The sequence below is a fragment of the Vicugna pacos genome, chromosome 11, assembly GCF_048564905.1.
Source record: "Vicugna pacos chromosome 11, VicPac4, whole genome shotgun sequence".
Classification (NCBI taxonomy): domain Eukaryota; kingdom Metazoa; phylum Chordata; class Mammalia; order Artiodactyla; family Camelidae; genus Vicugna; species Vicugna pacos.
The window spans coordinates 48,838,219-48,864,563 of record NC_132997.1 but is presented as its reverse complement, the minus strand read 5'-3'; the positions used below and the strand labels follow the sequence as shown (position 1 = coordinate 48,864,563).

Sequence of the window (26,345 nt, the reverse complement as noted above, 5' to 3'; positions counted from 1 at the left end):
TAATTCCTGATGGAGATTATGGTACTTAAAATTGTTCTTCATCTCAAAAATCACAACAGTTTTTGGTCATAGCAATGTTAGAGGGTAACGTTTTCCAATACTACTCTACTGTGAAATGATTTTCAAGCATTTCCTGAAGAAACACAAATGTTTGAGAAAGTGAATTAATAAGACGTGATTAATTCAAAGATAAGATAAAACTTGTGAAGGTATTTTCCTAATGGGAGAGAAAAAAAATCATTTTTAGAAAGATGAAGGATTGATTTGGTTTCACCTGAGCAAGAACCAATGGGGGAAAAAAGGATCAGCATTATAAAAAGAACTGCAACTATGCCTTGTGATTACTTGTGAAATATTTCTGATGGCCTTGTTAAGTTTAATAAACTTGGCTCATGAATAGATGACAGCATGCTTCTTTTCCATTTCTGTGTCTGTAGAATTGGCTTGCCGATCCAAATGGTGGACCAGAAGGAGAAGAACAGATTCGAGGGGCTTTGGCTGAAGCTCGGAAAATAGCTGAATTATGTGATGATCCTAAAGAGAGAGATGACATTCTCCGTTCTCTGGGAGAAATATCTGCTCTGACGTCTAAATTAGCAGATCTACGAAGACAGTATGTATTTAATCAATTAAATGATCCTTTACTCTCTCTCTCTCTTTTCTCCTAAGAACTTACATAGTTGAATTTTATAGGTTAAATGCACATATGATGTTCTGTGGTCTCATTGTTTCTGTGTGACATGGTGAGGGCAGATGGTTTTAAATTAATAAATGTAGGATTTGGATTTAATAAATAAGTTTATTAATTTTTTAAATTAATAAAAAAGAACTCATTTTTTGAGAGCTATGTTTAAAATCTCTAAGCTGCTACACCGTGGTGGTGACCTTTCTGTTTCCCAGCCATATGAGGAAAGTAAGTTTTGCAGCTAGCTATGAAAAGATTGTTGTGTGTCGGGGGAAGAGGGGGTACGGTGGGAGGAGGCCTAAGAAGGTACTTTCTTCCTTCCCCAGCAGTGTTATTGCTTATGTAGAAGTTATAAAAGATCCTTAAATATGATATCTTCCCCACAGCTTCTTCTCTTAAGGGGATTTTTTTTTTTAAATCAGTCAGACAGATAAGGCTTTCATAGCACCAGCTCTGATTATCTAGAAAAGACGTATTGCTGTCTTCTTTTGAAAGATATTTTTCTGTCTTTAAAAAACTGCATCCCGTGCTAAAAGAAGATTGAGAAAGGTTGCAACATCAAAAGTAAGAGTTGCTTCTTTCCCACCTCAGTCCTCCAGCCACTTCTCCAGGGATAACCATAGTCAAGTATCTCATGAAATTTGGCTTTTCATTGAATTTGCATGTTTCAGTTCCTTTTCTTCCATGGGACAGTGCCTGACCTTTTCCCAGAGATACTGTAGCGTTTCAGATCTTATGTCGGCTCAGAGAGCAATGTTGGCTAAGAAAGCAAACTCCTGCCTTGGACTGTGAAATAGGAATGAGTGGGAGCAGGAGGGACAAACTTCAGGCAGAATGTTGTGACAGAGGGCAGCTTAGGTAACAGCTCAACTCTGATTGTATATCAGACACAGTTATTTGGGGGGTGGTCTTGGTTTTATACCCCGAAATCTTAAATTTGGGAAGGTGGGAAAATGTGTATTTGGACAATCGTAGAATATAATGGCTGCAGAGTTAGGTCTCTGTTCATTAATATCATCTGTTCCCATTTTTACTAGATTCAAAAATAAAGGAGGAAACTATATTCTCAGGACCCTAACACAAGTCCATACACATAGCAGGCACTCATTAATGTTTCTTAATGATCAAGAGAGAATGAATGATAATGATAGTAACAGTAGATTTCAAGTCTGGTCTTGTAGTGTTACCATTACTTATTCCTCTTTTATGTAACGAATAAATAACCCTCTGGCAGCAGAAATAACTATGATCAGAATCACAGTAAATAACTTCTTTGTCCAGCTTTATAATGGAGAACGTATGGAAATTTAGAGTCATAAAGGAGCTCTTAAGATAGTATCTGAATTAATCATTCTGTCAGGTAGGTTATTACTTGCATTTTTATTGGTGAGACAGATATGATTATCCCGAAGTTTACTTTTCTGTGACCTAGTGGACCTGAGATATAAAATGAGTCAGACTCTTTATATGGTCATAATGGTTAGAATCATAATTTGAAATAAAATTTTGGGGACAGCAGTTTTCTCCCTTTGTGATATAATTGTGGTTGTCTTTTTGTATCTGTGTTCGTGTACTTGTTGAGGTTCTTTGGTTACAAGGACCAACTCAAGTAAAAGTGGATGTTTATTGATGATACATAGAAGCATCTAATGGGACTCAACAGCTTGAAGTGTGGCTAGGTCTTAGGGCAGCTGGAAGCTCCTTCCTCCTTCTCTTAGCAGCTGTGTGGTGCGCTCTGCCTGTTTCACTCTGTGTGTTGACTTTATTTATTTGAGTTCTTCATCTAGCTTTGACCCACTGTGTCCCAGGCTTACCAGCCCCAGATCCCACCACTAGCTGAGTATGCAGGGTTTTTAAAGTCTGGACTGAAGACCACCTATCTCAGAATCTCCTAGGAAGGTTGTTAAAAATACAGAACCCTGGACCCCACCCCAGACATACTTAATCAGAATCCCCTTTGATGCTGGGTTTAACAATCTGCATTTAAAAATAATATCCCTGGTGACTTATTCACACTGGACTTTCGAGAGCCACCAGAATCAAATTAAGTGCCTTGCCTGACTGTGAGCATGTCATCTTTGAGTTAGATAACCACCCAGTTCCATCATTAATGGTAAGGATTGAGGGTTATTTGATACCAACATAAGGCAACATGTGTAGTATCTAAGAGTGAGGACTCTGAAGTCAGGCAGAGTGCCTGGGTTTGAATCTGGCTGCACCACAGTAAGTTTTGGAACCTTGAGTAAATTATCTAACCTCTTTGTGCCTCAGTTTTGTTTTTTGAATAATGGGAATAATGCTGGTATTTACCTCATAAATTTATTGTGAGGATTAAATAATACAAGAGTGTTTGCAAGAGTACCTGGCAGAGTTAGGACTCAAAAAATTGTGTTACTACTAATTCTACTCTAGCTCCTTCAACTACTGCTGCACAGCAAACTTGTCTGCTTGGGCCCGCTTAGTTCCAGAAGAAACTGGTGTTTTCAGAGGTGCCAGGCTGGGGGCCAACTAACCTAGTGATGATTGACTAAGCTCATTTTACCAAATGGTTGAGCCTAGTTGAGCTCGACTGGTCAAACTCAAACTTAACTACAACATATTTAACTGCCTGAACTAGGCAAGACAGTCAGAACTTATATTATTAATTTCTTATTTAAGGGCCAAATAGGTAAGTCCCTCTACTTTCAAACCAAATTAATAATAATCATTTTGTCATCTCATTAGCATTTGTATTAGCAATTAAATCATCTCAATGTGAAGAGTGTCTCTGTGTGACAGGATGGCTATTTTTGTTTTTCCTCTGCAGGGGAAAAGGGGATTCGCCAGAGGCCCGAGCACTGGCCAAACAAGTGGCCACAGCCCTGCAGAATTTGCAGACCAAAACCAACAGGGCTGTGGCCAACAGCAGACCCGCCAAAGCAGCTGTCCACCTTGAGGGCAAGATTGAACAAGCACAGCGGTGGATTGATAATCCCACAGTGGATGACCGGGGAGTTGGTAAGGCACTTAACCCTCCTTATACTTACTTCAGTGAGGATAAGCAAGTTGTTGATAGAGCTGTAATTAGGTTCAGAAAGGGTTCTTTAGCCTCTGGTGAGTAAGTCATTCCACAGTGGGACTCCATTTCCAAATGGAGCCAATACGATTCCTGTGAATTAATCAAGACATGTTAGCAAAGGAATGGATTTTCTGTGGGCAAGAAGAGCCTCAGGTTGCAGTTGGAACTTTGAGCTGATTATTTCCAGTCTGTGTGTACCTTAATTCTGTTGCATTTCTGTTATTATGGTCCTTAGGAAGTTCTCAGTTAAATGTAATTTTTGAAAATAAGTAAAAGGCGTGTGGTTGCCAAGGTGATTTTCAGTGGTGAGAGCTCCTGCGTCACACTGTCACCTGTAGAATTGATTACCTACAATTCTGTGGGGTTTTTTTTGAGAGATTTTAGAAATGGATCTATAAGAATTAAGGTCATATTATGATAGCAAGCCTGCTGAAGCTGAAAGACCTGTTTATTTCATTCACTGTATTAGTTGGAAAAAGATAAAATTTTTAATTTGTGATTCCCAGTGTTGGGGATCAGGCAGATGTATAATTTACTGGTAGAGGAATAAGTTGGTGCAAACTTTATGAAAGGCAGTTGGGAATTATACGTCAAGAGCTTTAAAAAAGTACATACCCATTGACTTAGCAGTTTGACTCATAGGAATTTATTCTAAGAAATAATTAGAGATGTTTCTAACAACTTACATATGAGAATTTATACAAACGGCATAAATGCTTACTAATAAGTAAATGGCCAACAATTATGGTGAATATGATGAAATGTTACCTAGTTTTAGATTATGAATTTTTAAGAATATTTAATGACATAAAAATGCTTGTGTTAAATAAAAAGAAGAGAGGAATAAAAGTTTATGTATAGTATGACCCCAGTTTTGTAAAAGAGAAATGTATGTTTGTTTGGGAGCATGCAGTGCATTCAGAAAGACTGGAAGGCAATGTTCAGATACAGCAATTTCTGAGCGATGGGATTATGTGTGGTTTATATTTTTTAACATTTTTTAAAATTTCCCCAATTTTTTGTGTTGTTATTATTAAAAAAGAAATACCAGAGTGGGCCTGTGTGAGTTTCAGTGTTTTCTTTTTGGTCCAGGTCAGGCTGCCATCCGGGGGCTCGTGGCCGAAGGGCATCGTCTGGCTAATGTCATGATGGGGCCTTATCGCCAAGATCTTCTGGCAAAGTGTGACCGTGTTGACCAGCTGACAGCGCAGCTGGCTGACCTGGCTGCCCGAGGGGAAGGGGAGAGTCCTCAGGCCAGAGCACTTGCATCTCAGCTCCAAGACTCCTTAAAGGTAGAACTCAGGAGCTCTATCATTACATTTCTTATGCTTAACTGTTGTTGAAAAACAAGGAGGCGGAGAGAGTTTTTAAAATATATAATTTCTTGAGCCAGAGCTTATTAGGGACAAGCTCACACGAGTGTGATAACAAATAAAATTGCGTTTCCCAAGTTGCACCCAGTCCAGAGCTCTTTCATATTTGCTCTACCACATGTCATCTATACTTTGTAATTTAGCCAATAATTTTCTTAAAATGGACTCCTTTTTAAAATGTAAATAAATTTATTTAAAAGAAAAGTTTATAATAATCCTGAAATCAGGTGATGAACTAGTTAGATTTTTTTCTAATATTCTGTAAAAGAAACACACAATTATTAAAATAAAACCAGTTGTCTATATAACACCTAAAATCATCTCATATCACCAGCCCAGACATTCTCCCCACCTTGAGAAACAGTGGGGGTGACTGAGACTACTCTGACTATAAATCCAGAATAAAACTTAGATTGGACAAAGTGTGATAATTATGAAAAAGAGTTTTTTTCATGACTTCTTAGAATCCTCTTCTTTAGACTCATGTTAAAAAATGGGTACATAAATTGGTTATTGAGTTTTTCTAGAAACTTAATTGAAATGGCATGTATCAAAAATACCCTATTCTTGATATTTTCTTCTACATATAAGAAATTGCTTAGAAATTGGGCACTGTATCCATCGAACAATCCTTACTGTTACTGTGGTCAAATCAGGCCCCTCCAGCATTGAGATTGGTGAGGGGCTCTCGGTCTTCTTGGGCTCAACCCCATGATTCATAGTATCTTTTCTTAGAGGGAAACAAGAAAGGAAGGAAGATTTCTTGATTGCATGGAGCAGTCTCTAGGAAAATGTGGGCCATGTCTTACTTTTCCTTAATCTTTTGGAGGGCAGGATCCACATCTTACCCCTGTTTCATGCTGGCTCAGTGTTTTGTTGATGCTCACAGCTGATAAAGTTGAATGAAACACTGAATGAATGAATGTGTTGGTGAAGTGAGAACACATTCACTGTGACAGATGTGCTTTTTGGATATTTCTGGAAATTTTCAATTATAAACAATATTTTTAAGGATCTGAAAGCCCGGATGCAGGAGGCCATGACTCAGGAGGTGTCAGATGTTTTCAGTGATACCACAACTCCCATCAAGCTGTTGGCGGTGGCAGCCACTGCCCCTCCTGATGCACCCAATAGGGAAGAGGTGGGTATCTGAGGTCTTCCGTTTCTTCTGTTGGCCAGCCATATGTGTTTGTATATATGCGTATGTATGTATATGTATGTGTATGTGTGTGTATGTATATGTGTGTGTGTGTGTGTGTGTACGTAAAGGTAAAATGTGACTACAGTGTACGTCAGAGGCAGTGGTTGGGAAATTGTGGATGAAGGGTGGAAGGGTAGAAGAGGGAAGGAATGCCCTGCCCCTTCTTTCAGTCAAGTATGTCACTTAGGAATGTCTTTAGGAGATGTCCTCACTTGTAAGCAGTGGAAGACCTGACTATCAGATTAAAACAAGTAGGTTTTATTTTCATCACATAACAAGAAACATGGAGGTAGGTAGCCTTGGCATTGGCTCAGCAGCTTGACACCATGAAAGCTGGTGTCCCTCTGAGTTTCGGTCTTTTCCTTTTGGTGTGAGATGGCAGTTGTGGCCCTGGGCATTATGCTCAAGGCAGTAAGGAAATGAGGAATGGAGGCACTCTAGCCATAACTGTCAGTTTTATTAGGGTACTTTATTCTCAACAAAGAAGTCAGGGCAATTTCAAATCATTTGATGTCATTCTTTTACTCAAACCCTTCAGATGACTCCTCCCTGTCCCAGAGAGAAGGCAGAGTGCTTGCAACGAACAGTGAGGCCAGTGATAATGCTGGTAGACCAGCTCTCCAGGAAAAAACCAAACCAAACCACAAAAAAAGCCCTGATTTGTAATGTTTGTTGACTTCCATGATGTAAATATTCCCATGATGGCTGTTTCAACGTGAAGTCACTGTAAGCAGAGTTGGGAGGAAATGGGTGCATTTGGCTCTTAAGAGCTTATATGAGTTGGTACAAGCGGCTGCATCACACTCTGCATCTGGTCCCACATCTGCTTCTCTGACTTGAGTGGTGCCTGTCTTCCCCTCATGCTCCTCTCTCTGCATTGACCTTCTTGCATTGTACTTCCGGTGTTCCTTGTTTATGTTCACTTGTTCTAACTGCTGGCCCCTTGCTCTTGTTCTCTCTGGTCCTCCCACAGTACTTTCTCTAGCTCTACTGAAATGTCACCGTGGGGTCACCACCTAAGATAGCAACCCCACCCCAACCCCAAGGAATTTCCTCATCTCCATACCCTACTTTTCTCCCTAGCGTTTATCAACAGATGACGTATTTGCTTTGTTTCCCTCACGTTAGCATGAAAACTCCATGCAGGCAGGGATTTTGTTTTGTCATTACTTGTTCCCCAGTATTTAGACCAATGCCTGGAACTTCACTGGTGCTAAATAAGTGAAAGTAAAGGCTTTCCCAGAAATCCTCCCTGAGAGAATTAGCTGTGTCTCATTGGCCAGAGCTGTGTCACATGGCCACCTCACTGCAGAGGAACCTAGGAAAGCAAGCATTTGGTTTCCCAGCCTCTATGGTGTTGGCAGTGAAGGAGAAGGGGTTGGGTCAGGCACCAAGACGATGTAGAGCTGGGTGGACAGAGGCAGACCAAACTGTCTACTGGTCATCTCCGCCCAGATGCTGCCTGGGTACCTCAGCGGGTGTTGTCCTCCTGTTTTCTTTCTATTTGAAATTTGTGAGTTGCTACTGACTCTTCTTTTCCCTTCCCTTCATCTTCCTACATCAGTAAATTAAGGCAAGCTAATCTGGTCTCACAAATATTTCTTGAGTCCTTTCCAGTTTCCATTCATGTTGCCACAGCTCTAGTGCTGAACTTGTCTCCTGCTGCCTGATTGACTGCATGGCTGTGACTGGTCTTCTTTGAGTCTGTCATTAGGCCACCAATAAAATACACATACAGATCTGACCCTTATATATTCCTGCTTAAACTCTTCAGTGGCCCTCCCCTTTCATGTAAGAGGAAGCCTGAGCTGTGTGATCTGGCTTCTCATACTCTCCCTGTGCCTGCTCCCACAAGCCCCCGCCTCCAGTTCACGCCCCAGCAATACCTCATTGCCTGTGGGTTCCTGCGTGCTCTGCCCTTTCTCCCCTCTGTGTCTTTGTTCTTTCTGTCTCTCTGCCTAATTATCTCCCCCTTCATCTTTTGGCTAATCTCTGTGTATCCTTTATCCTAGTATCCTTTACTTCCTGGATAGGATGAGTGCCTTTCCTTTTCCTCCCATGGTATCAGTGCTTAGCTTAATTACTACACACAGCACCCTCATACTGCAAGTATCTGTCTGTGGGCCTTTTTAACCCCTGTAGGATGTGAGCTCCTTGAGATGCAGAAAGGCACATAGTAGGTGCTCAGTAAATTCTGACTGAGTGACAAGAAAAGCAAGCTAAGCAGTTGGTTAAATCAGAGGGTGCAGCAGACACGGGCTAGGATTGAGATGGTCAACCAAATTCGGCAACAGTCCAGTAGATCCAGAGTGTGGGCGACCAGCCAAGAAAAGAAACAAGGACTGAGGGCAGGAGAAGAGAACCAGCAGATCAGAGATTTAGGCAGAGATTCTGAGCATTAAATGGCAAGAACCCAGGTGGCTGAATCCACACAAGAGGCCAGGATGGGGAAGAGACTTGAGTGGGTAAACACAACCCTGGCAATGAGGCTGGAGCCTGCTGTTGAACCAAGAGACCTTTAGCGATTGTCAGCTGGGAGCCAGAGCTTGTCTCCACGTGTGGGCAGGCTGGCCCTCGGGAGGAGGCAAAGAGGAGGGTGGATTCTTCCAGGCCCTTCCTGCCTTGCTCTGGGTGTAGGAAAAAGCTCCCTGGGGCTGCTGGATGTACCTTTGCTTCAAGCATCAGTTCTACTATTATTTGAACAAATGACAGAAGAACTTTTGTCATCTTATCTAAGTTAAATGGTCCCCTTTATGGTATTCGACCTTGCATAATATCCATGTTGAAGAAAAAGTTAACTTTTAAAAAATGTGAGTGCAAAGTGAGCGATTCAGTAGGTGGTTTTGCACGTGGGCTGACAGAAGTCAGTCAGCCTTCCCCCATGTCAGGCCTGGGCATGAGCACCAGCTATCGCCTTTCCCATGGAGGTCAGAGGCAGGGTTTTTACAACATTAATGGTCATGGGATATGTGAGCGGAGCTGCCCCGAGGAGGCTGGACCTCTGGTTAGGACTCCGAGGATGTTCTTGGGCTCTGACCCACCCAGCCACCTGCACTGGAGCCTGGAGTGGATTTTTTTGTCTTCTTCAAACTAGAGGATAGGTGTTTTGGGAAAGGGGATTGTTTACTTCTTTGCATTCTGTGAACTCCTTACTGCAGACTGCATGGTGCTGTATGTCCTATTTGCCCTCAGTAAGAATTGGTTAATGAAACTTCAGGGGGTGTGCGTGCACATGTACACGCACGTGATGCTTGTGGCCAAACATCCTGAGCTGCGGCCAGGCCAAGACTAGGGTTTGATGTCGTCTCCTGAAGTCTTTGCTTGAGTAGTTGCTTTTTTTCTGCTCAAAGAGAGACTGTTTCTTAGGCCACTTGACCCATTTTATTGAAATAAATTTTCTTAATATCTTTGCTTTTTTCTCCAGGTATTCGATGAGAGGGCAGCTAACTTTGAAAACCATTCAGGAAGGCTTGGTGCCACGGCCGAGAAGGCGGCTGCTGTTGGAACTGCCAATAAATCAACGGTGGAAGGGATTCAGGCCTCCGTGAAGACAGCCCGAGAACTCACACCTCAGGTGGGTTCTGCTCCTTCGTCATCGTGTCCTTACTCACCCCATGTCAGTGTTCACCACATTCAGAAATGAAGGTTAATTACAGAACAGTTTCTATACATTTTTGAACACTTGCTATAAAATATCATGAAAAAAAATCACATATCTATAGTGTCTAAATAATTTTTGTATTGTTTGAATTTTTTACAGTGATCATAGATTGATTTTGAAAGTAGAAAAAACTAGTAAAGCAGTGCCCCGCCCCCACCATGCATAGTTAGGGAAATATTTGGATAATCTTGTGAGGTTTGTTTTGTTTTAGAGCTTACACCTTTCCCCACGTCTCTGAGGGTATTTTAAAATTTTTAGTTGTGTCCATAATTTGTTTTCTTTCTTCTACTTAATTATATAACCAAGATATGGCTAGTAGGCTGTGAAGAGTATACTGGAAGGGTGGGAACAAAAGAAAACAAACTGGACAGGAATTAACATTCTAGTTCATGGTAGATGTTCTTAAAATATCAGTTCAACATTGTTTAGTGTGATGTTTGTGCATTTTTTCTTCCAATCAAATTGTAGGAAATTCATTACTTTTTCTTTCATTTACTCAGCAGATTTTATTGAGTGCCTGTGATACATTAAGAACTGTCTGGGCTTCGCAAATCTGTGATCCTGGTTTTCCTGGGAGCTTGTGGGCGGAGACTGGGGGAATAAGCATGTCTCTTAATTGTTCAACTTTTGCCCATGTGGCATGTTAACAAGTTAGGTTCTCTTGAAAAATCATATTTGTGTAGCTTTTCAGAAAAAAAACTTCCATAAAACTTGAACATGTCTATATTTCTTTTAAAACTTCCATAAAACATGGAACATAAAACATAGGATTAAACTGAGATTAAAAGGCTTAAGACACCAACTATGGAAAGAGCAAGAACTTTAGAGACTTCTGGACCTGAATCCTCTGTGACATTGATTTTCCTCATGTGTGACTTTGATTTTCCTCATGTGTAAAATGGAGATAATTCCTTTCTAGTGGATTGTTCTGAGGATTAAGAAGATGCTTGTACAGCCTGTAACTTATCATATACTCAATAAATGTTAGTTCCTCCCTCAAGTGCTGTAACTGACTAGCTGGGAGCTCTTGAGCAAGTCACATTTTCTGCATCTTGGTTTTTGGAGCTGTGAAGTGGAGAAATTACTGTCCTGTCTCTCTTGCAGGGTTGTTGTGAGGATTCAGTAAGATAATGGATGTGAAAGCACTCTGAACTGTGGACAGTTATTTTTAATAAATATTTATAAATCTGTCTTAAGTAATTTTTAGTGTTTTGCTTAATTGGTGCTTTTTAAGATGGAATAATTAACATCGAGGGCTTAAGTCTGTTTTGTTCAGAAGTATTAAGCAAACATTTATTTACTTTGTCACTTTATTACCTTCTTAAAATCAAGCTGTGACTGTAAAACCTTTTGCAAGGCCCATTTTGGGGAGCTATTCATGAGACCAAACTGAAGAGTTCAGTCTGAAAAGAGACTTGCAGATTTTTGGCCTCACAGCGCCACCTGTAGGTAGAGGGGAGAAGCTCTGCCGAAGGCTTATATCTGAGCGGGAAGGTGCTCTGGTTTAAAGGTCGTTTGTTTTGTCATTGCCAGGTCGTCTCAGCCGCTCGCATCTTACTTAGGAATCCTGGAAACCAAGCTGCTTATGAACATTTCGAAACCATGAAGAACCAGTGGATCGATAATGTTGAAAAAATGACAGGTAGAGTTGTGTGCAGAGCTCTTACTGTCTAACCCATGAGGGTGAGGTTCTGAGAAACTCAAGCAGGGCCGGTTATGTTACTCAGCTGCAGCTGGATAAGGGGACGGTCATGTGCTCAGCAGTGTACTTGGCCCTGATTAAGGCCACTCGGCAGCGGCTTCTCATTCAAGCCTTGCAACTTAGTCTGAAGAGAGACTGTTTGAGTCGCTTTTATTTTAATGCCGCGCCCCCTCCCCCGTGTGCTGTTTACTGTTCCAGCTCCTATCTTCTCTTTGAATAGTGTCTTTTCTCTGTCTAAGCTGGAGTTTGGTTTCAGAGGCGGAGAGGCAGTGTTTGTGGATACAGTAGGTGGCCCTGTCATTTTCAGTGGGTTCATGTTTCAAGGAACCACAATAGCTACCATTTAATACAACTTGTCTCAGAGTTTCCTCCAACTTATCAGCTACGTAGTTTTAAAAAAAGGAGAAACCAACTCCCGACAAACTTGTGTCTGTGCAGTTGAAGTGGCACCTCTGAATCTTCTTCGCTCTCTGTGAAGGGAGGGATGGGAGAGGAAGAGATGAGGGATGGAGGCTTTTCGGCTTCCCTGCATCACCTGTGGGGACAGGGGTCCCTAGCAGCCAGAGATGAAAGTGGAGCTCCTGAGGTGTCTGAAGAGAGGTAACAGAAACAAGGAACAGGCAGATAGGGTTATTGGAATCCTCCGACTGCCTCATCTTGGGCACTGCAAGCTGCCAACAAGCAACAGATGGCTGGGAAGTGAGACGGGAAGGGAGAAAATATTACTAACAGATAATGTGGTGCTGATGCGGCGAAGGTTTCAGACGTAATCCTTGTTTCCTCCTGATGTCGCTGCATTTCTGGTTGTCTGTAGTAGATACAAGAAGGCCAGTGACCACGGTTGGTATAAATGCTGTGAGTCTGTTTGGCTTCCTGGGCCACATCCTCAAATTTTTTTTATTATGGTAATCATCTGCAAGCTTTTGATTATAAAAGAAGGGCTTTGAGTGAAGGGAAGAATTATGGGTGTTGTACATTCACATGAGAAACTTGAGTGGACAATGGGGTTTTGGAGTCTCTGTTCTTCTAAAATAGAAACTAAATTCCATCTCTCTTCTCTGGACAGGGCTGGTGGACGAAGCCATTGATACCAAATCTCTGTTGGATGCTTCCGAAGAAGCAATTAAAAAAGACCTGGACAAGTGTAAAGTAGCCATGGCCAACATTCAGCCTCAGATGCTAGTCGCTGGGGCAACCAGCATTGCTCGTCGGGCCAACCGGATCCTGCTGGTGGCTAAGAGGGAGGTGGAGAACTCTGAGGACCCCAAGTTCCGTGAGGCTGTGAAAGCTGCTTCTGACGAATTGAGCAAAACCATCTCCCCAATGGTGATGGATGCAAAGGCTGTGGCAGGAAACATTTCTGACCCTGGTAAGCAACGCATGGTGTGGTTCACCTCAGTGGAGAGGTTAGTTCAGGAAGCTGACAGCGTGGGGAGAGGAGATGCACCCCACAGCCACCGAGTACAAAGTCTGGGAGCAAAAACTACAGATACTTAATTCGAGAATGCTAGGTTACTCCTTTTCTGTCCAGAATATATTGGACAGAATATTTTCTGCAATATTGGCAGGATTATTGTAGATTCGTTTCTCTGGACCAACTTCTCTGTGCTTTTTTAATGTTGTCTGACTAAATAGCTCCTGGTCCTGTTTAGTCAGTATTTTGGAAATTTTTCAAAAGATGCTTGATAACCAGTTTATACCAGCCATTTAGCTTATGTAACTGGCCTAACTTCTGCTTTTCTTAAAACGCTTTTTCTCTGGACAACATCCTCTATGTCTGTCAAATCTGGGAGGCTTAAGTTGACCTGTGAATCCCCTAGATGATTATATTGGTCATGCACCAGAGAATCTGGGTTTTCTTTGGCTGAATTTGGATCATGTTTTCATGTTACTACTAAAGATGCTGCCACTCCTTTCTGGTTAGAAACATCTGAATTCCTTCTTGCTGTGAGCATCCAAGGTTTCTAGCCTCGTCTGTGAGTAGAATCCACTCAGTGTGAGAGAGTGGGAAGGAGGGGCTGCCCTCTTCTTCCTCAGCCCAGGCAGAATCTTTCTAGTTTTCTCAGCCTGCCATCACTAAGTACATGTTGAGTTTCCTAATCGGCGTTTCTAATAGTTTGAGTAGATGGCTGGATTCTAGGTGACCGGCCAGACAGTAGCAGCAGCTCAGCCTAGGGGTTAATATGCTGAATGCCCAGTGGAGCAGAGGAGTAGGGAGAAAGGTGAGAAGTACTCCAGGGAAGGTGCACCCCATCTGAAACTGACATCTCTGCTGTCAGTTCTGAGTGGGGCCGGCTTATCTCTTGACTGCTTTATCATAAAAGAGGTGATGGACACCATCTGAGCCCAGAGTGTTCCTGCCCAGGTATGTCCCAAGGACCTGTTAGTTGTACAGGCAAGAAGGCACCCTGGGCAGGGAATTGCTTTGTGGTGCTTCTGACTCTTTGCAGGCCTCAGGGCGTCTGCCTCGCGTTTACCTCCCTTCCGCTTCAGTCACTGCCTGTGCTGCTTGCTGGCAGCTTCACATCCAGCTTTTGTTACTGGAAACCAGTTCTTCTGCTGGACAGACAGTGCTCCAGGGCGCTGACCTGCCCCACTGAAAGTGAGTGCGTCTGTGTTTAGGCCTGCAAAAGAGCTTCCTGGACTCAGGATACCGGATCCTGGGAGCTGTGGCCAAGGTCAGAGAAGCCTTCCAACCTCAGGAGCCTGACTTTCCACCTCCTCCGCCAGATCTTGAACACCTCCGAGTAAGTAAATTCAGAGATGGGGAGAATTGAGCAGCAGGGTTTTGGGACTGTGGCAAGAGACAAATAGACTGGAGCCTTAGTCACTAGGTGGCTTTAACTTTTACTTGAACCTTCGTCAGAGGCACAACTTGACTTTCATTCCTGAATCCAGTGGAGTCCTAGCCCAGTGCTTATGCATGGGGTGTACTGGGTAAGTGGGGGTCTGTGCTGTTGGCCTGCTGTAACGGGGGCGCCTGGAGCAGAGGAGCTGGCTTTGGTGCGTGTGGATGTGATGAGTGATGAGTTGGGGAGGAGAGGGAAGGAAACCTGCACGGCCTGTGATGAGCATTTGTGTCCCCAGTTGATGACAGCAAAACTGAGGTGTTTAGACTCTTGTGTATGTTCCTTCCTTCATCTGACTTTTTTTTTTTAGTAACACAATACAGTCCTCTTTTTAAAAAAGTTTATTTTTCCCCAGCTAATTATAATTTAAAATCTTTTGATGCCCCACAAAATACTATAAATTTTTCTTCCATAGGTAAATGGTCTAGGGGGAAACCGGGCACCAGCTGGCAGATACAGGCCCTAGAACCCGAAATACTGATTATCTGTGGACACTGACTCCAGCAGTATTGGGAGTAGTTTGACCTTGGGAATAGCTTATTGAGGCAATAATTTGACTGATTAACTTTCCCATATTTAATGCCCCAAGTTCAACTTTCCCATATTTAAGTCTCTAAGCTGGTTGAGGACAGAATTGGGTCACTGTGCCCATAGTTAATGAACGGTGCTTCCCTAGCCTTCAACGCTTCTCTTTGATTTGATTCTTTCCGGCTGGGCTGTTTTGGTGGGTTAGGGCCAGGAAGAGGGCTATTCGAGGGAATGGATTTTTATTGATCAATAGAGTCGTGACATTTGGAATCAAGATCTTAGAGGTCATTTGGTCTGGCTACTCCTCGTTGACAGACGAGGGGCTTGAGGGCAGAAGTTACATGCCTGTGCAGCTGCCCCTCAGCAGAGTCAGGGCTTGAACTTAGATCTTCTTTGAGAATCCTTGGTCTGGTAGTGCTGTACTTGCCTCCCTGGGGTATGTCCAAAACAGTAGCTGCTAACTTTTTGTGGAGAAAAAGGGGAGAAAATATGCTTCTGTTGAGACTGAAGCAGGTGGTCCTTGTGCTCAGTGTGGGTGGTCTTAAATGGAGTGAATGTGGGTGGCTTTTCTGGGGATGCTTTTTAAAGGCACGGAAAGAATTCTAGTGGGGAGCAGTTCTTAGGGCTTTACTTATGACCTGGCGATTCTTTCTTAGCTGACAGATGAGCTTGCTCCTCCCAAACCGCCTCTGCCTGAGGGTGAGGTCCCTCCGCCCCGGCCCCCACCACCAGAGGAGAAGGATGAAGAGTTCCCTGAGCAGAAAGCCGGAGAGGTGATTAACCAGCCAATGATGATGGCTGCCAGGCAACTGCATGATGAAGCTCGCAAATGGTCCAGCAAGGTAAGTAATGGAGCTCTTCTTGTTGAGAGAGGATGAAGACCATGCACACATCCTAGGAAAAGTCTCTTTGGAAAGTCACCCTCTCTCTGCGTTGGTTTCTGTTGCCAATAGCAAAACCCTCGTCTTCCTGTGGCTTAGTGAGATGTTTCTGGTGCTTGATGGTTTCTCCTGGCAGCTGAGAGCTAGGATCCCTGTGGTTTGAGATGAAGTTTCCTTTCCTCTGTCCTCTAGAGTGTCCGCTGCGCTGACGCTGGACATTTGGGGTCTTTTAGAAATTGCTTTTCTTTCCTGGGTTGCTTAATGTCTTTAGTTGCTCTCTTGCTAATTATCCACACTCCAGACATGGCACTGTTTTCTTCAGGCTCTGCTGTAGCTACATGAAATGTTTGCATTTTCCTTCTATTTCTTCACAGAAGCAGGTAGATTGGTGTCTTAGAAGCCACATGCTTTTTCCTTTTCTCAGAATCATCTTACCCCTCAACTCAAGACAGCTCTAGGCCAACTCCAACTGAACAAACCGGAAGTGTAAATATTGACATGGTTGGTGAAAATGTAGGTGCTGCAGCGGTCATGCCCGGTGGATAACTTTTGTCTATTTTGCTCTAAATGATGAAAAGTGAGTGGTAGCTTTTCTAGATAAGAGCTAAATGTTCTCATTAACCCTGCAGTGGGATGTAGCTCCACTCCATCCAGGGGTCCATCCCTACATCTTTGTTCCCAACACCCATCTGCCTTTGTTCTTTTCACACCCTCAGCTGTCTCAGGCTCTTGTAGTGAATGTTGTTCCCCGAGGGACTCCTGCACATGCAGCTGATCTTGAGTTTTTTCAGGCTGGGAATTTCAGCTTGGTTTTTTACCTCTGTATTTTTCTGAACTGTTAGCTGTGAGCCCAGGTTCCAAGAAGGAATGGTGACCTTGCTGGTTCTGGGCCTGACTTGGAGAATTACTTATACTTACATCTCTCCATCTGGGACATGCACACCCCTGGGACCATTAGTGGAGTCCCAGTGCATGTGGGAAGTGGGGTGGGGGTGACAATGAGAGTTTTATTCAATGGTTTTTAAGAAAATGTAAATTCCATTACAATAAACCCAGATACATTATGCAGTGGAACACAAAATATACTTGAATTGTAAAGATAAACAACTTGAGTTTGGGGTGAATGAGAACCCTGTTTTGCAACAGGAGAGATTTAAGTTGTACCCAAAGAACAGCTTTCTGAGTCGATACTAGCAATAAATGCAGTATGACTGTGGTGTCTCTGAAGACTTTACAGAGAGCTGGCCTGAAATGTGGCTTTTCCCTAAGATGGAGCTGGATGAGGTGTCTTCTCGAGGCTCCTTGTAGCTGGGTGATTGTAGGGTACTTGATAAGTTCTCTTCACTCACCATTGTATTTTTCTTGTCTCTCTTGGTTTGATATCTGCTACCTACGATGTGTCATTTTAAATTCTGAGACTTTTAACTCTTGGAGGAAATAACCTGTGTCTGGCAGCTGCAGAGCTGACTCAAGACACTTCCTATGTCCAGGAAGATGTAGAACAGTGTCCATGTGAGCCAGCAGGGTGTTCACTTTGTCCTGTTCAAACTTGTGTGGCTGCATTTACTCTTTCCCTCTGGATTCGTTTTAAAGGTAATAAGCTACTGCAGTTTGGTTGTTTGGCTTCTCAAAACTGTTCTGACATGAGAATTACTCTTGGCAAATTTAACTTTGGTACTAAGTGTATAAAAAAGGAATGCCACTTGCTCTCTTTGTATAAATATTTCTCTGGAAACCCTCTGCTACTGGAGTAAGTCTCCTTCCCTTACTCGCTGTGAATGGGCTGGTGCTGGAGGCTGAGAATTCCCTTCTCTGTGGGGCGCAGCTCATCTGACTCCTGGAGAGTATCCATTTTCTCTCCCATCCTAGGCAAGCTTTGGTTACTAAACCAGCTGAAGCTCAGTTTCCCAAGTCCTACTGTGCTCATGCTAACACTGTCCCTGTTTCTCATCCTTCCTACCATCGACAAAGCCGGGTAACCCAGCCGCTAAGGTGGGTATAAGTGTTGTAGCTGAGGCAGATGCGGCTGATGCTGTTGGGTTCCCTGTCCCCCCTGACATGGAAGACGATTACGAACCTGAGCTGCTGTTAATGCCATCCAATCAGCCGGTCAACCAGCCCATTCTGGCCGCGGCTCAGTCATTGCATCGGGAAGCTACCAAGTGGTCTAGTAAGGTACTGACTAGCACCCCTGGTTGGGGCTGCTCCATATGCATCCGGCCATGTGCAGCCTTGACACATTGCATCACTCATGATCTGTGCGGGTACTGTGAGTCTGAGCCGGGCGGGCATCTGTCTGTCTGCACCTTGTTGTTAGGACTGGCTTCACAAGTTTGGTAGGTCTGCTAATGCCAGATTGAACTGCATTTATATTTGGGGGCTAGGGAGAGGTAGGGTCACTGTACGAAAGGATTCCTTTCCTTACTGACCAACATTGGAACCTTAAACCCCTTGGGAAGCCGTGGATGCGTCTGTCAGACTCTCAGGTCAGGAATCATTGTAGACCATTAAGAGGTCATCTGGCCTGATCATTGGGCTTTGCCTGCCCCCCTGCTGACTTCTCACTGATGGCTCAGGCAGTTGATCAGGGTGAGAAGCAGCTTTACGTGGCAGGGTCTCTGGGGAGGACTGCTTGCTGTCCTGCACTTGGCTGTGTGGCAGATGCTGGCCTTAAGGGGAACCCCCAGGGAAGGGGGCCTCACTGCTTGTCCAGGGGTTTCAGTGGGAGAGGGGGTGGGAGCGGGGGACAGAGAACGCTCAAGGCTGCAGGACAGGGACCAACAGAACTTTGGTCTTGGGGCGTGGGGGATGGGGTGATCACTTTTTTCCTCTTGAAGGTGGCATGTTGCAAGAAGAAAGGGTTTGAAGAGTGATGGGTAATAAATAACACTGGCACTACACCATCTTCTAACCAAGGTCCTGAAATTCTGGAATGATCCCAGGTCTGCACTGGAAGAGGGGTCCCAGACAGCCTTGTCTAACATGCTCCTCTTCTCATGCCTCCTTCCCATACCTGTGTTCTCTCTGGCCTCAAGTACTGCCTGAGATGTTACACGCCTTCCAGCATAAATGATCAGCCACTTCGTGGTGCCTGTGGAGGTCTCTAACAGAGCACCCTGCAGTGGCATGGTTTGTGAATGCCTCACTGCATTATACATAAATTGAAAAGCATGAGGGGAAAAATGAGTAGGGCCTGGCCTTTTAGGTAGTTTTGAACATTGCATTTGTTATTTTTGGTTGTTACCAGACAAAAGATGAGCCTTTTGAAAGCATAAAGTAAATTACTTGTACATTTATTATCACCCATGAGGGTTTTAATGAGCCAAAATGCCAAATCTAAGATAAACTGCTATTAGTTGGAGTGGGAGTTCCATTTACAGCTTGACTCAAGATTTTTATTTTCCCAGTGCCTCTCCCAGCATCTCTTAGCTGAGTTTCTTCTTTAACTGAAGCCACTTAGCTAAGCGACTGAAGAATTGATTTCTTGGCATTTTTAAATGTGAAAAATTAAAATAACATGTTCCTTTAGACTGACGGACAAACAAGAGGCAGTAGGGGGAAGGCAGGAGCAGTCTAGGTCAGGAAAATTTTTTCTTCCACCAAGGCTAATAATAGTTACTTGGTTTATATTCTAGTTCAGCAGCGACAATCCTTGGCTGCTACTTGTAACAAGGATAAGGACGAAGAGGATGATTTCAGCATCTGGAAAGGCTCATCTGTATTTTTCCCCTCAGGCGAGCTCTACTGCTTTCACCCCACAGAAAGGAAAATGCCTGTTTAACCAACTTCTTGGCCCCATCCCCGTTTTATTGAAATGATTAACCTGGAGATGCTGAAGTGCTTGTTTAATGCTGTGCCTGGGGCACACACGTTGCCCTGTCAGATTAATATCCAAGTCTTCCTTTTATCGGTCAGGTGCTCTCTCTCTCTCCTTCTCCCCCTATCCTTTCCCCTCCCTCTCCCGGTGCTGGGGCGAGTGTCCTGGCTCACTCTTCTGTTTCTCCTGTGCTATCCGTATCACTCAAGAACAGTCTGTTCATCCTCTTCTCACCTTTCTGAGGACTGCTAGAGCAGCAGGCTCCCTCCTTTCTTTGTGCTTCTGCTTCCTTCCCTAACTTGACCAGGGTGTGGGCTGAGCTCACACCGTATCTTGCTTCTCTCTAGGGTAATGACATCATTGCAGCAGCCAAGCGCATGGCTCTGCTGATGGCTGAGATGTCTCGGCTGGTCAGAGGAGGCAGTGGTACCAAGCGGGCACTGATTCAATGTGCCAAGGACATCGCCAAGGCCTCAGATGAGGTGACTCGGTTGGCCAAGGAGGTTGCCAAGCAGTGCACAGATAAGCGGATTAGAACCAACCTGTTACAGGTACTCAGGGAAAGTGTGTGTGTTGGGTGGGTGGGCAGGGGGGCGGGTGGTATGGGAGGGAGAAAAGCAAGAGACAAAACTCGCTGAGCAAGGAGGAGGCACGTCAGAACGGGAAGAAGTAGCAGAAAGGGAAATATGTATTTGGGAAAGACAGATTCAGGAAAGTTTATTTCTGAATCAAATGAAAGAATTTTAATGCTTCCTTTCTGGACAGAGGGACTAGACTGATCCTAGGGGGAAAACAAGTGGAATCTGGCTGTGGGTTTATTAAGTGCCTTCTGCACACCAGCCACCGAGAATACAGAGGTGGATAAATCTCACCCTTGAGAAGCTTGCAGGCAAGAAAAACACAGAAGCATATAAACTTTTCTTTTTAGGTATGCGAGCGAATCCCAACCATAAGCACCCAGCTCAAAATCCTGTCCACGGTGAAGGCCACCATGCTGGGCCGCACCAACATCAGTGACGAGGAGTCTGAGCAGGTACGTAGCCGCTGCTTCTGCTTTCTCGCCAGCAACTGCTGTGCCACTTTGTGGCAATTTAATTCAGCTTTGGGGAAACTTTACCTGTGAATTGAGTATTCAGTGTGTGGAATGGAATCTTCAGCTCTCTCAGAAAGGCACCTGTGTTGGAGATGAATCAGAAATCTGGAAGGGGAGTGAAAAGTGTGCAGCTTTTGTCATTTTATGGCCGGTTAAGTGTCTGAATCGGCAGCAGTTAGGACTGGACTCAGCTCTTTTCCTCCCTGGAATAGGTTTGGCTCCTTTGAGGCCTTCAGTGCCTGGTCACTCCCACTCACTGTATCTTTTTGGCTAGAGAGAATTTCTGCTTCCTTGTTCCCTGTGTGTAAGTTCCTCAGGGAGGATGAATAGTGTAGGCTTTTCGGGGACATGGAGGTGGTTAGGCCTGTGCTGAGGCTGAAATGACATCTCAAAGGAGGTGCTTCTCTTTTGGTTTCTCTCACATAGATTGAAATAAATACGGTGGGAGTGTTTACTTAAGTGATGTTTCTTTTGTGTGTCTTGGCAATCACTTCTTGGAGTGTGTTCTCCTTCCATTCCTCCTGGAAGTGGGGCTGAGGTCTTTCAGAAAGCCCTCATTTGAGCACCTCCTCCTCTCTTTATCTCCCCACTAGTAGGCCCTGCTGTGAGCCGGACTTCTAATTTCTTCTCATGGCAGGTAGTGCATCTTTTGTTGAACTGCTCAGATGAGGCTTATCATACATGAGTTACGTATGTGACACTGTATTCTGTACTAATGCAGGGGAGTTTAAAAAACAGACAGAGTCCCTCTCCTTGGGGAAGTCACAAATAGTTCTAGGTCAGGAGGAAGAGGTTAGGAGCACTTCAGAGGAGACAAGGTGGTTACTTTTCTTGGTGCCAGCAGTGCTGCTTTCAGTACTGAGTTTTAATTCAGCAGTGCTCACCTTAACCCTCTCTTCTCCCAGACCATGGGAACTGGGTCTTCCCCTTTAACTTCCATGTCTTCTGGGCAGGATTTGGGCACTTAGGCCTTCCTGTCATCTGACCTCTTCTGCTCCAAGAAAAGGAAGTAGGCAAAACAGCGAAGGAAGGGTTAAGACTCAGAGTTTCAGACCTTATCATTTAGTTATTCCATTAACCAACAGAAATGTATCTTGGGAGTATCTACAATGTTCCATGAAATATTCCAGTTAAAAAAAAAAAAAGGTAGAAACTGATAAGTGGGGTAGAATGGAAGAAACACAGGACTGTAAGTCAGAAGTTTTGTGTCCCCATCCTGACTGTTGTGTGAATTTTGTTGGCAAGTCTCCAAACTCTCTGGATGTCAGCCTCTTTGTTGACCAGGTAAAAAGATAAAGTGGTTGGGAATTCTAGTCCACAGTTATGGCTCTCAAAGCCCTTGAATCCTCTGAAATTGAGTGCACAAATTTTGTGCACATGAGCATTTTTCTGGGAAGAATTCCACAACCTTCATTAAACCCTTAAAGGGTCTGTAGTGCAAAAGTAGTTAAGAATTAAAAACAAACAAAAGAAACAGAAAAGAAAAAAGTTTCTGTGGTAGAGTACCAGTGTGAGCCCAGTCCTGTATTTTGTGTGTTTAGAAGATTTACTTGTCTACTTATCATGGATTTATAAGGTGGTTGGTTTGTTTACTTGGTTACTTTTTCATTTATTAATTAAATATTTATTTACCTAACACTGGGGTACAGCAGAGAACAAAACTGACAAAAATCTCTGCCTTCGTGGAACTTAAATTTTACATAAAATTAGATAAAACAAACTACCCAGGTAAAACATACAGTATATCAATTACCAATGGTAAGTTCTGTGGAGACAAATGAAGAAAGAATTGAAGGATGAGGAATGCTGGGAACTGGGACGGTGGTTGGTGATTTAGAATAAGGTGAACAAGAAAAGCCTCACCAAGGTGACAACTGGGCACAGATCTGGAGGAGGTGAGAAGAGAGCCATGGGGGGGGGGAGAAGAGCATTCTAGGTAAAGGGGACTGTAAGAGCCTCTGGCAGGAGCTTGTTTGGACACCAGGAAAGCAGTATACACTGGAGGCCACATGACGGTACAGTACACAATCAGGGATGGTCCAGTTTTGAGCTCTTTTTGGTGAAACAGCTATAAACCACCAGTGATGTGAGAAGTATGAGTAATGTCAGGTGCAGTAGGGTAAACTGCGGTCCATTCCTGGCTTAAGCCTGTTTTAGAGGCAGGGCTCCATCAGGGACTGTGAGTAATGGAGAGCTCCTCTTTCTTCGCAGGCCACAGAGATGCTGGTTCACAATGCCCAGAATCTCATGCAGTCTGTGAAGGAGACTGTTCGAGAAGCAGAAGCAGCTTCAATCAAGATTCGAACAGATGCTGGATTTACACTGCGCTGGGTCAGAAAGACTCCCTGGTACCAGTAGACACCTGGTTGAATCTGGCTGACACAGAAATCCCTGCTAAGCAGAATGAAAATGATCTGAGTTTCAGGAGCTGCCCAGGATTTGCTAGGAGGGTTGAAAGCCACATCCTGGCCTGACATAACAGAAAGGAATGTGTCCTCTTCACATTAGAAAACATTTATACTCTTGTCATGGACACTTTGAAACGTGTCTCCGTATAAAGCCTGTATCCTCAAACACGGTTATACTCGTGCACACTCTATCCCAGTAGGCAGACTGGGTTTCTAGCCCATGGACTCAGAATCCAGGAGTGAACACTAGCCAGACACCCTGCTCTGCCCTGCCCTTGTTCCTTAGAGGACAGTTACCTCTCTGCTTCCTTTTCCCTGCACCCCTCCAACCCGCACCCCTCTCTCTGCCAGGCTCCCAAGATCCAGGGCCCAGGCAAGTCGGTTAAGAGGGAAATCACTGTGCCTCCCAAAATTTGCTTTGGGCTTTCTATGTTGCTGCTGATTCTGCCTGCCTTCTCTGGGGGTGCTACCTGGGTCCTTTTCAGAAGTGAGCTTCGTTGCTGCAGGGGAAGGTGGCCACTAGGGAGCCCCAGCATATATATACAGCCTGGATTCACTTCCTGCCCTCCCCCATTTATTCCTTCTGTTTCCACAGTGCAAAACCAAATTTCACTTTGTCAGGGGGAAATCACAGAATCACAGGATTCTGCCTTTACCATGCCCCAGAGCAATGTCTGTGCTAGGGAAACTTTCCGTCCCACATCCTGCCTCGGCCTGCCAAGGTTAGCCATCCCACAAACACACTGTGTGTCCTGGTGCTCTCTGCCAGAGAGGCAGAGTAGCCTGGGTGTGGCCCTGCCCATCCTCCCGCCAGGGCCACTCCCAGGCATTCCACGCTTTGTCACTGCCTGCAGAGGTCTGTGCTGAGGCCTTACCATTCATTCTTAGCTCTTACTGTTCTTTCTGAGCTGAAATGCTGCATTTAATTTTTAACCAAATCATGTCTCCTGTCCTGGCTTTTGTACTCTTCCCTCACACCCTTCCTAAACAAGATTTTAAAGATAAGTGTTTGTTTTATAATTTTGAAAGATCCGTTTTACCCTTCTGAAATTCAGTCCTAAGAATTGGTGCTTGCCCCCCAGGGGTGTTTAATGGAAAGGCAATCCTGTCTGAAGGATACTTTCTACCCAAGGGAAGTGGTACCTGCAGACAGGAATTCTGGCGCTGCTGGGGATAAATCAATGAGAAATAGTCCTCAGTAACTCCTACCTCCCTCAGCCAACCACCACCAAGCCCCTTGCATCCTCTCCTCCCTCCCAAGTACAGGTGGTCGAGAGTAATGCGTATAGTATATAATTATCACCACAGTAAGTTTCCTATTAGCAAAGTGACGGAGAAGGTAATTTTTCCTTTTCTGTACGTATCACTGCTGTCTAAGCATTCCCCAGCACATGAAACTATATTTCTTCCCAAAGCCAGAACTGGATGAGTAAAGTAGTAAGAACCCTTGCCTGAATGTTCTTCCTTCCCACCTCCAGTGTGTGTTAGATCCTAACATCGAATGTGTAAACCTTATCTTAAGTTGGTACTGTACACTCAGGCTTCCTCTATTCCTTTTAACTGATGAAGATTATTTTCAAGGCCCTCAGCATCTTTGTATAGTTGCTTACTTGATACAAATGCAATATTAATGCCTTTAAAGTATGAAAGTATGAGTCTATGCCAAAGATCACCTTTTGTTTTACTAAAGATTACTAAGAGGAAATAAGAAAAATCATGTTTGCTCTCCAAGTTCTTCCAGTGCTTTGAGACACTGGTTTACACTTTATGCCGATGTGCTTTTCTCTAATATCAGTGCTCAAGACACAGTGAAGCAAATTAAAAAAAAAAAATCCCTGAATGCTGATTAGAGATATCACCACTAAAAAACTCCATTTATAAGCTAGGATTTGTTATATGCAAATATTTTCTGCCTCTTCTTTTGTTCTGTTTAAAACAATAAAATGCATTTGTATAAATAATGCTTTCAATGACGGGTATGTTATTTTAGGGAGAACTTTTAGATTAGGTTTCTCCTTTGTTCTGAAGAACAGCCAATGAAGTTAATCCTCGCGATGTGGAAATTAGTTTTATTTAATCTAAATGCTGTACTGGAAGGAACCAGCAGTAATATATTTACTTGACAAGGATCTGGGTACTAGAGGATACTTTGGGGATTTTACACTAGCAGGAGCAGAAGGGACAAGGTTAACTTAACAGTGAGAGGTAAGCAGCGGATGTGGATCATCCCCTGGTTGAAGTAGTCTGTCCTCGTCACAGAAATGCTAGCTCTACTTGGAGGCCATCACCATGCCCTAAGTAAAGCTCTAAAGCTGTTACATGGGCAGCAGTATCGCAGGTCTGTCTTTCATATTCCCAAACCCAGTACAGAACAATAGGGTGTCAGGGACCTACCAGAGCCATGAGGCAGAGCTACCTTTGGGGGACATTTTCCTCTTTGTTGTTGAGGAAGCTCTAAGAGTAGGAGCAGGTTCTTGGCGTAAAGCTGGGACATCACTGTTTTTGCCTGATTTTCTAGATCTGAAAGGGGTAAATTACTTAAAAGGATGACAGTGCTGCCTACTACATTTGTCATTGCTTTAACTCAGAAAAGTTGCTGACGAGGGATGCAGATCCCAGCTGTTTGAATTGAAGAGAAAAGTCCAAGGCTACTGAGTTGGCTCAGCAATATCTGAAAACAGTACTCATGGTCTCGCTTTTGCTACTTACCATATGTTCACTGGTGCTGCCTTCCTGCTGTATTATAGTTTGTTTTCTCAAATCAGATGACTCTAAGAGAAACCACAGGACCAGTATCTTCCACGGGTTCTTCTGTAGTACCACTTACGGCATGAACCCATCACATGACTTCCCTTTGAATAAAATTATGCTGACTCCTTTTATGCAGAAAATGAGCTCTTGGGATGTACTCCTTTAAGAATTTAGAAAACAGTTATTCTTGGATTATATGGAATTCTATGCTTGAAAAATATTTCACTACTACTAAGTATTCATGGATCTTTGTTATTTGTAGGTGGTGGTAGGGAAAGTAGCTTCGATCACTTACTGTTCTGTGGCCAGAAGGCAGATGCTTAGAGAAAGTATACAGG

At 43.8% G+C, this 26,345-nt stretch overlaps 1 protein-coding gene across 2 annotated transcripts in view; it reads left to right on the top strand.

The window, feature by feature from the left end:
• The window catches only part of VCL (vinculin), a 91,847-nt gene extending 66,630 nt beyond the window's left edge, over positions 1–25,217 (top strand). The window contains exons 10-22 of one of the 2 annotated variants that reach the window (XM_031682310.2): positions 438–613; positions 3,492–3,682; positions 4,836–5,035; positions 6,129–6,257; positions 9,742–9,891; positions 11,512–11,620; positions 12,747–13,049; positions 14,303–14,427; positions 15,714–15,899; positions 17,910–18,113; positions 20,103–20,306; positions 20,684–20,788; positions 23,060–25,217. In XM_031682310.2, the coding sequence (XP_031538170.1) occupies positions 438–613; positions 3,492–3,682; positions 4,836–5,035; positions 6,129–6,257; positions 9,742–9,891; positions 11,512–11,620; positions 12,747–13,049; positions 14,303–14,427; positions 15,714–15,899; positions 17,910–18,113; positions 20,103–20,306; positions 20,684–20,788; positions 23,060–23,206 (2,229 nt within the window). In that variant the 3' untranslated portion in view covers positions 23,207–25,217. The remainder of the gene's footprint in view (positions 1–437; positions 614–3,491; positions 3,683–4,835; positions 5,036–6,128; positions 6,258–9,741; positions 9,892–11,511; positions 11,621–12,746; positions 13,050–14,302; positions 14,428–15,713; positions 15,900–17,909; positions 18,114–20,102; positions 20,307–20,683; positions 20,789–23,059) is intronic. The other variant, XM_015251710.3, reaches the window with a different exon arrangement.
• Positions 25,218–26,345: the final 1,128 nt, after the last annotated feature.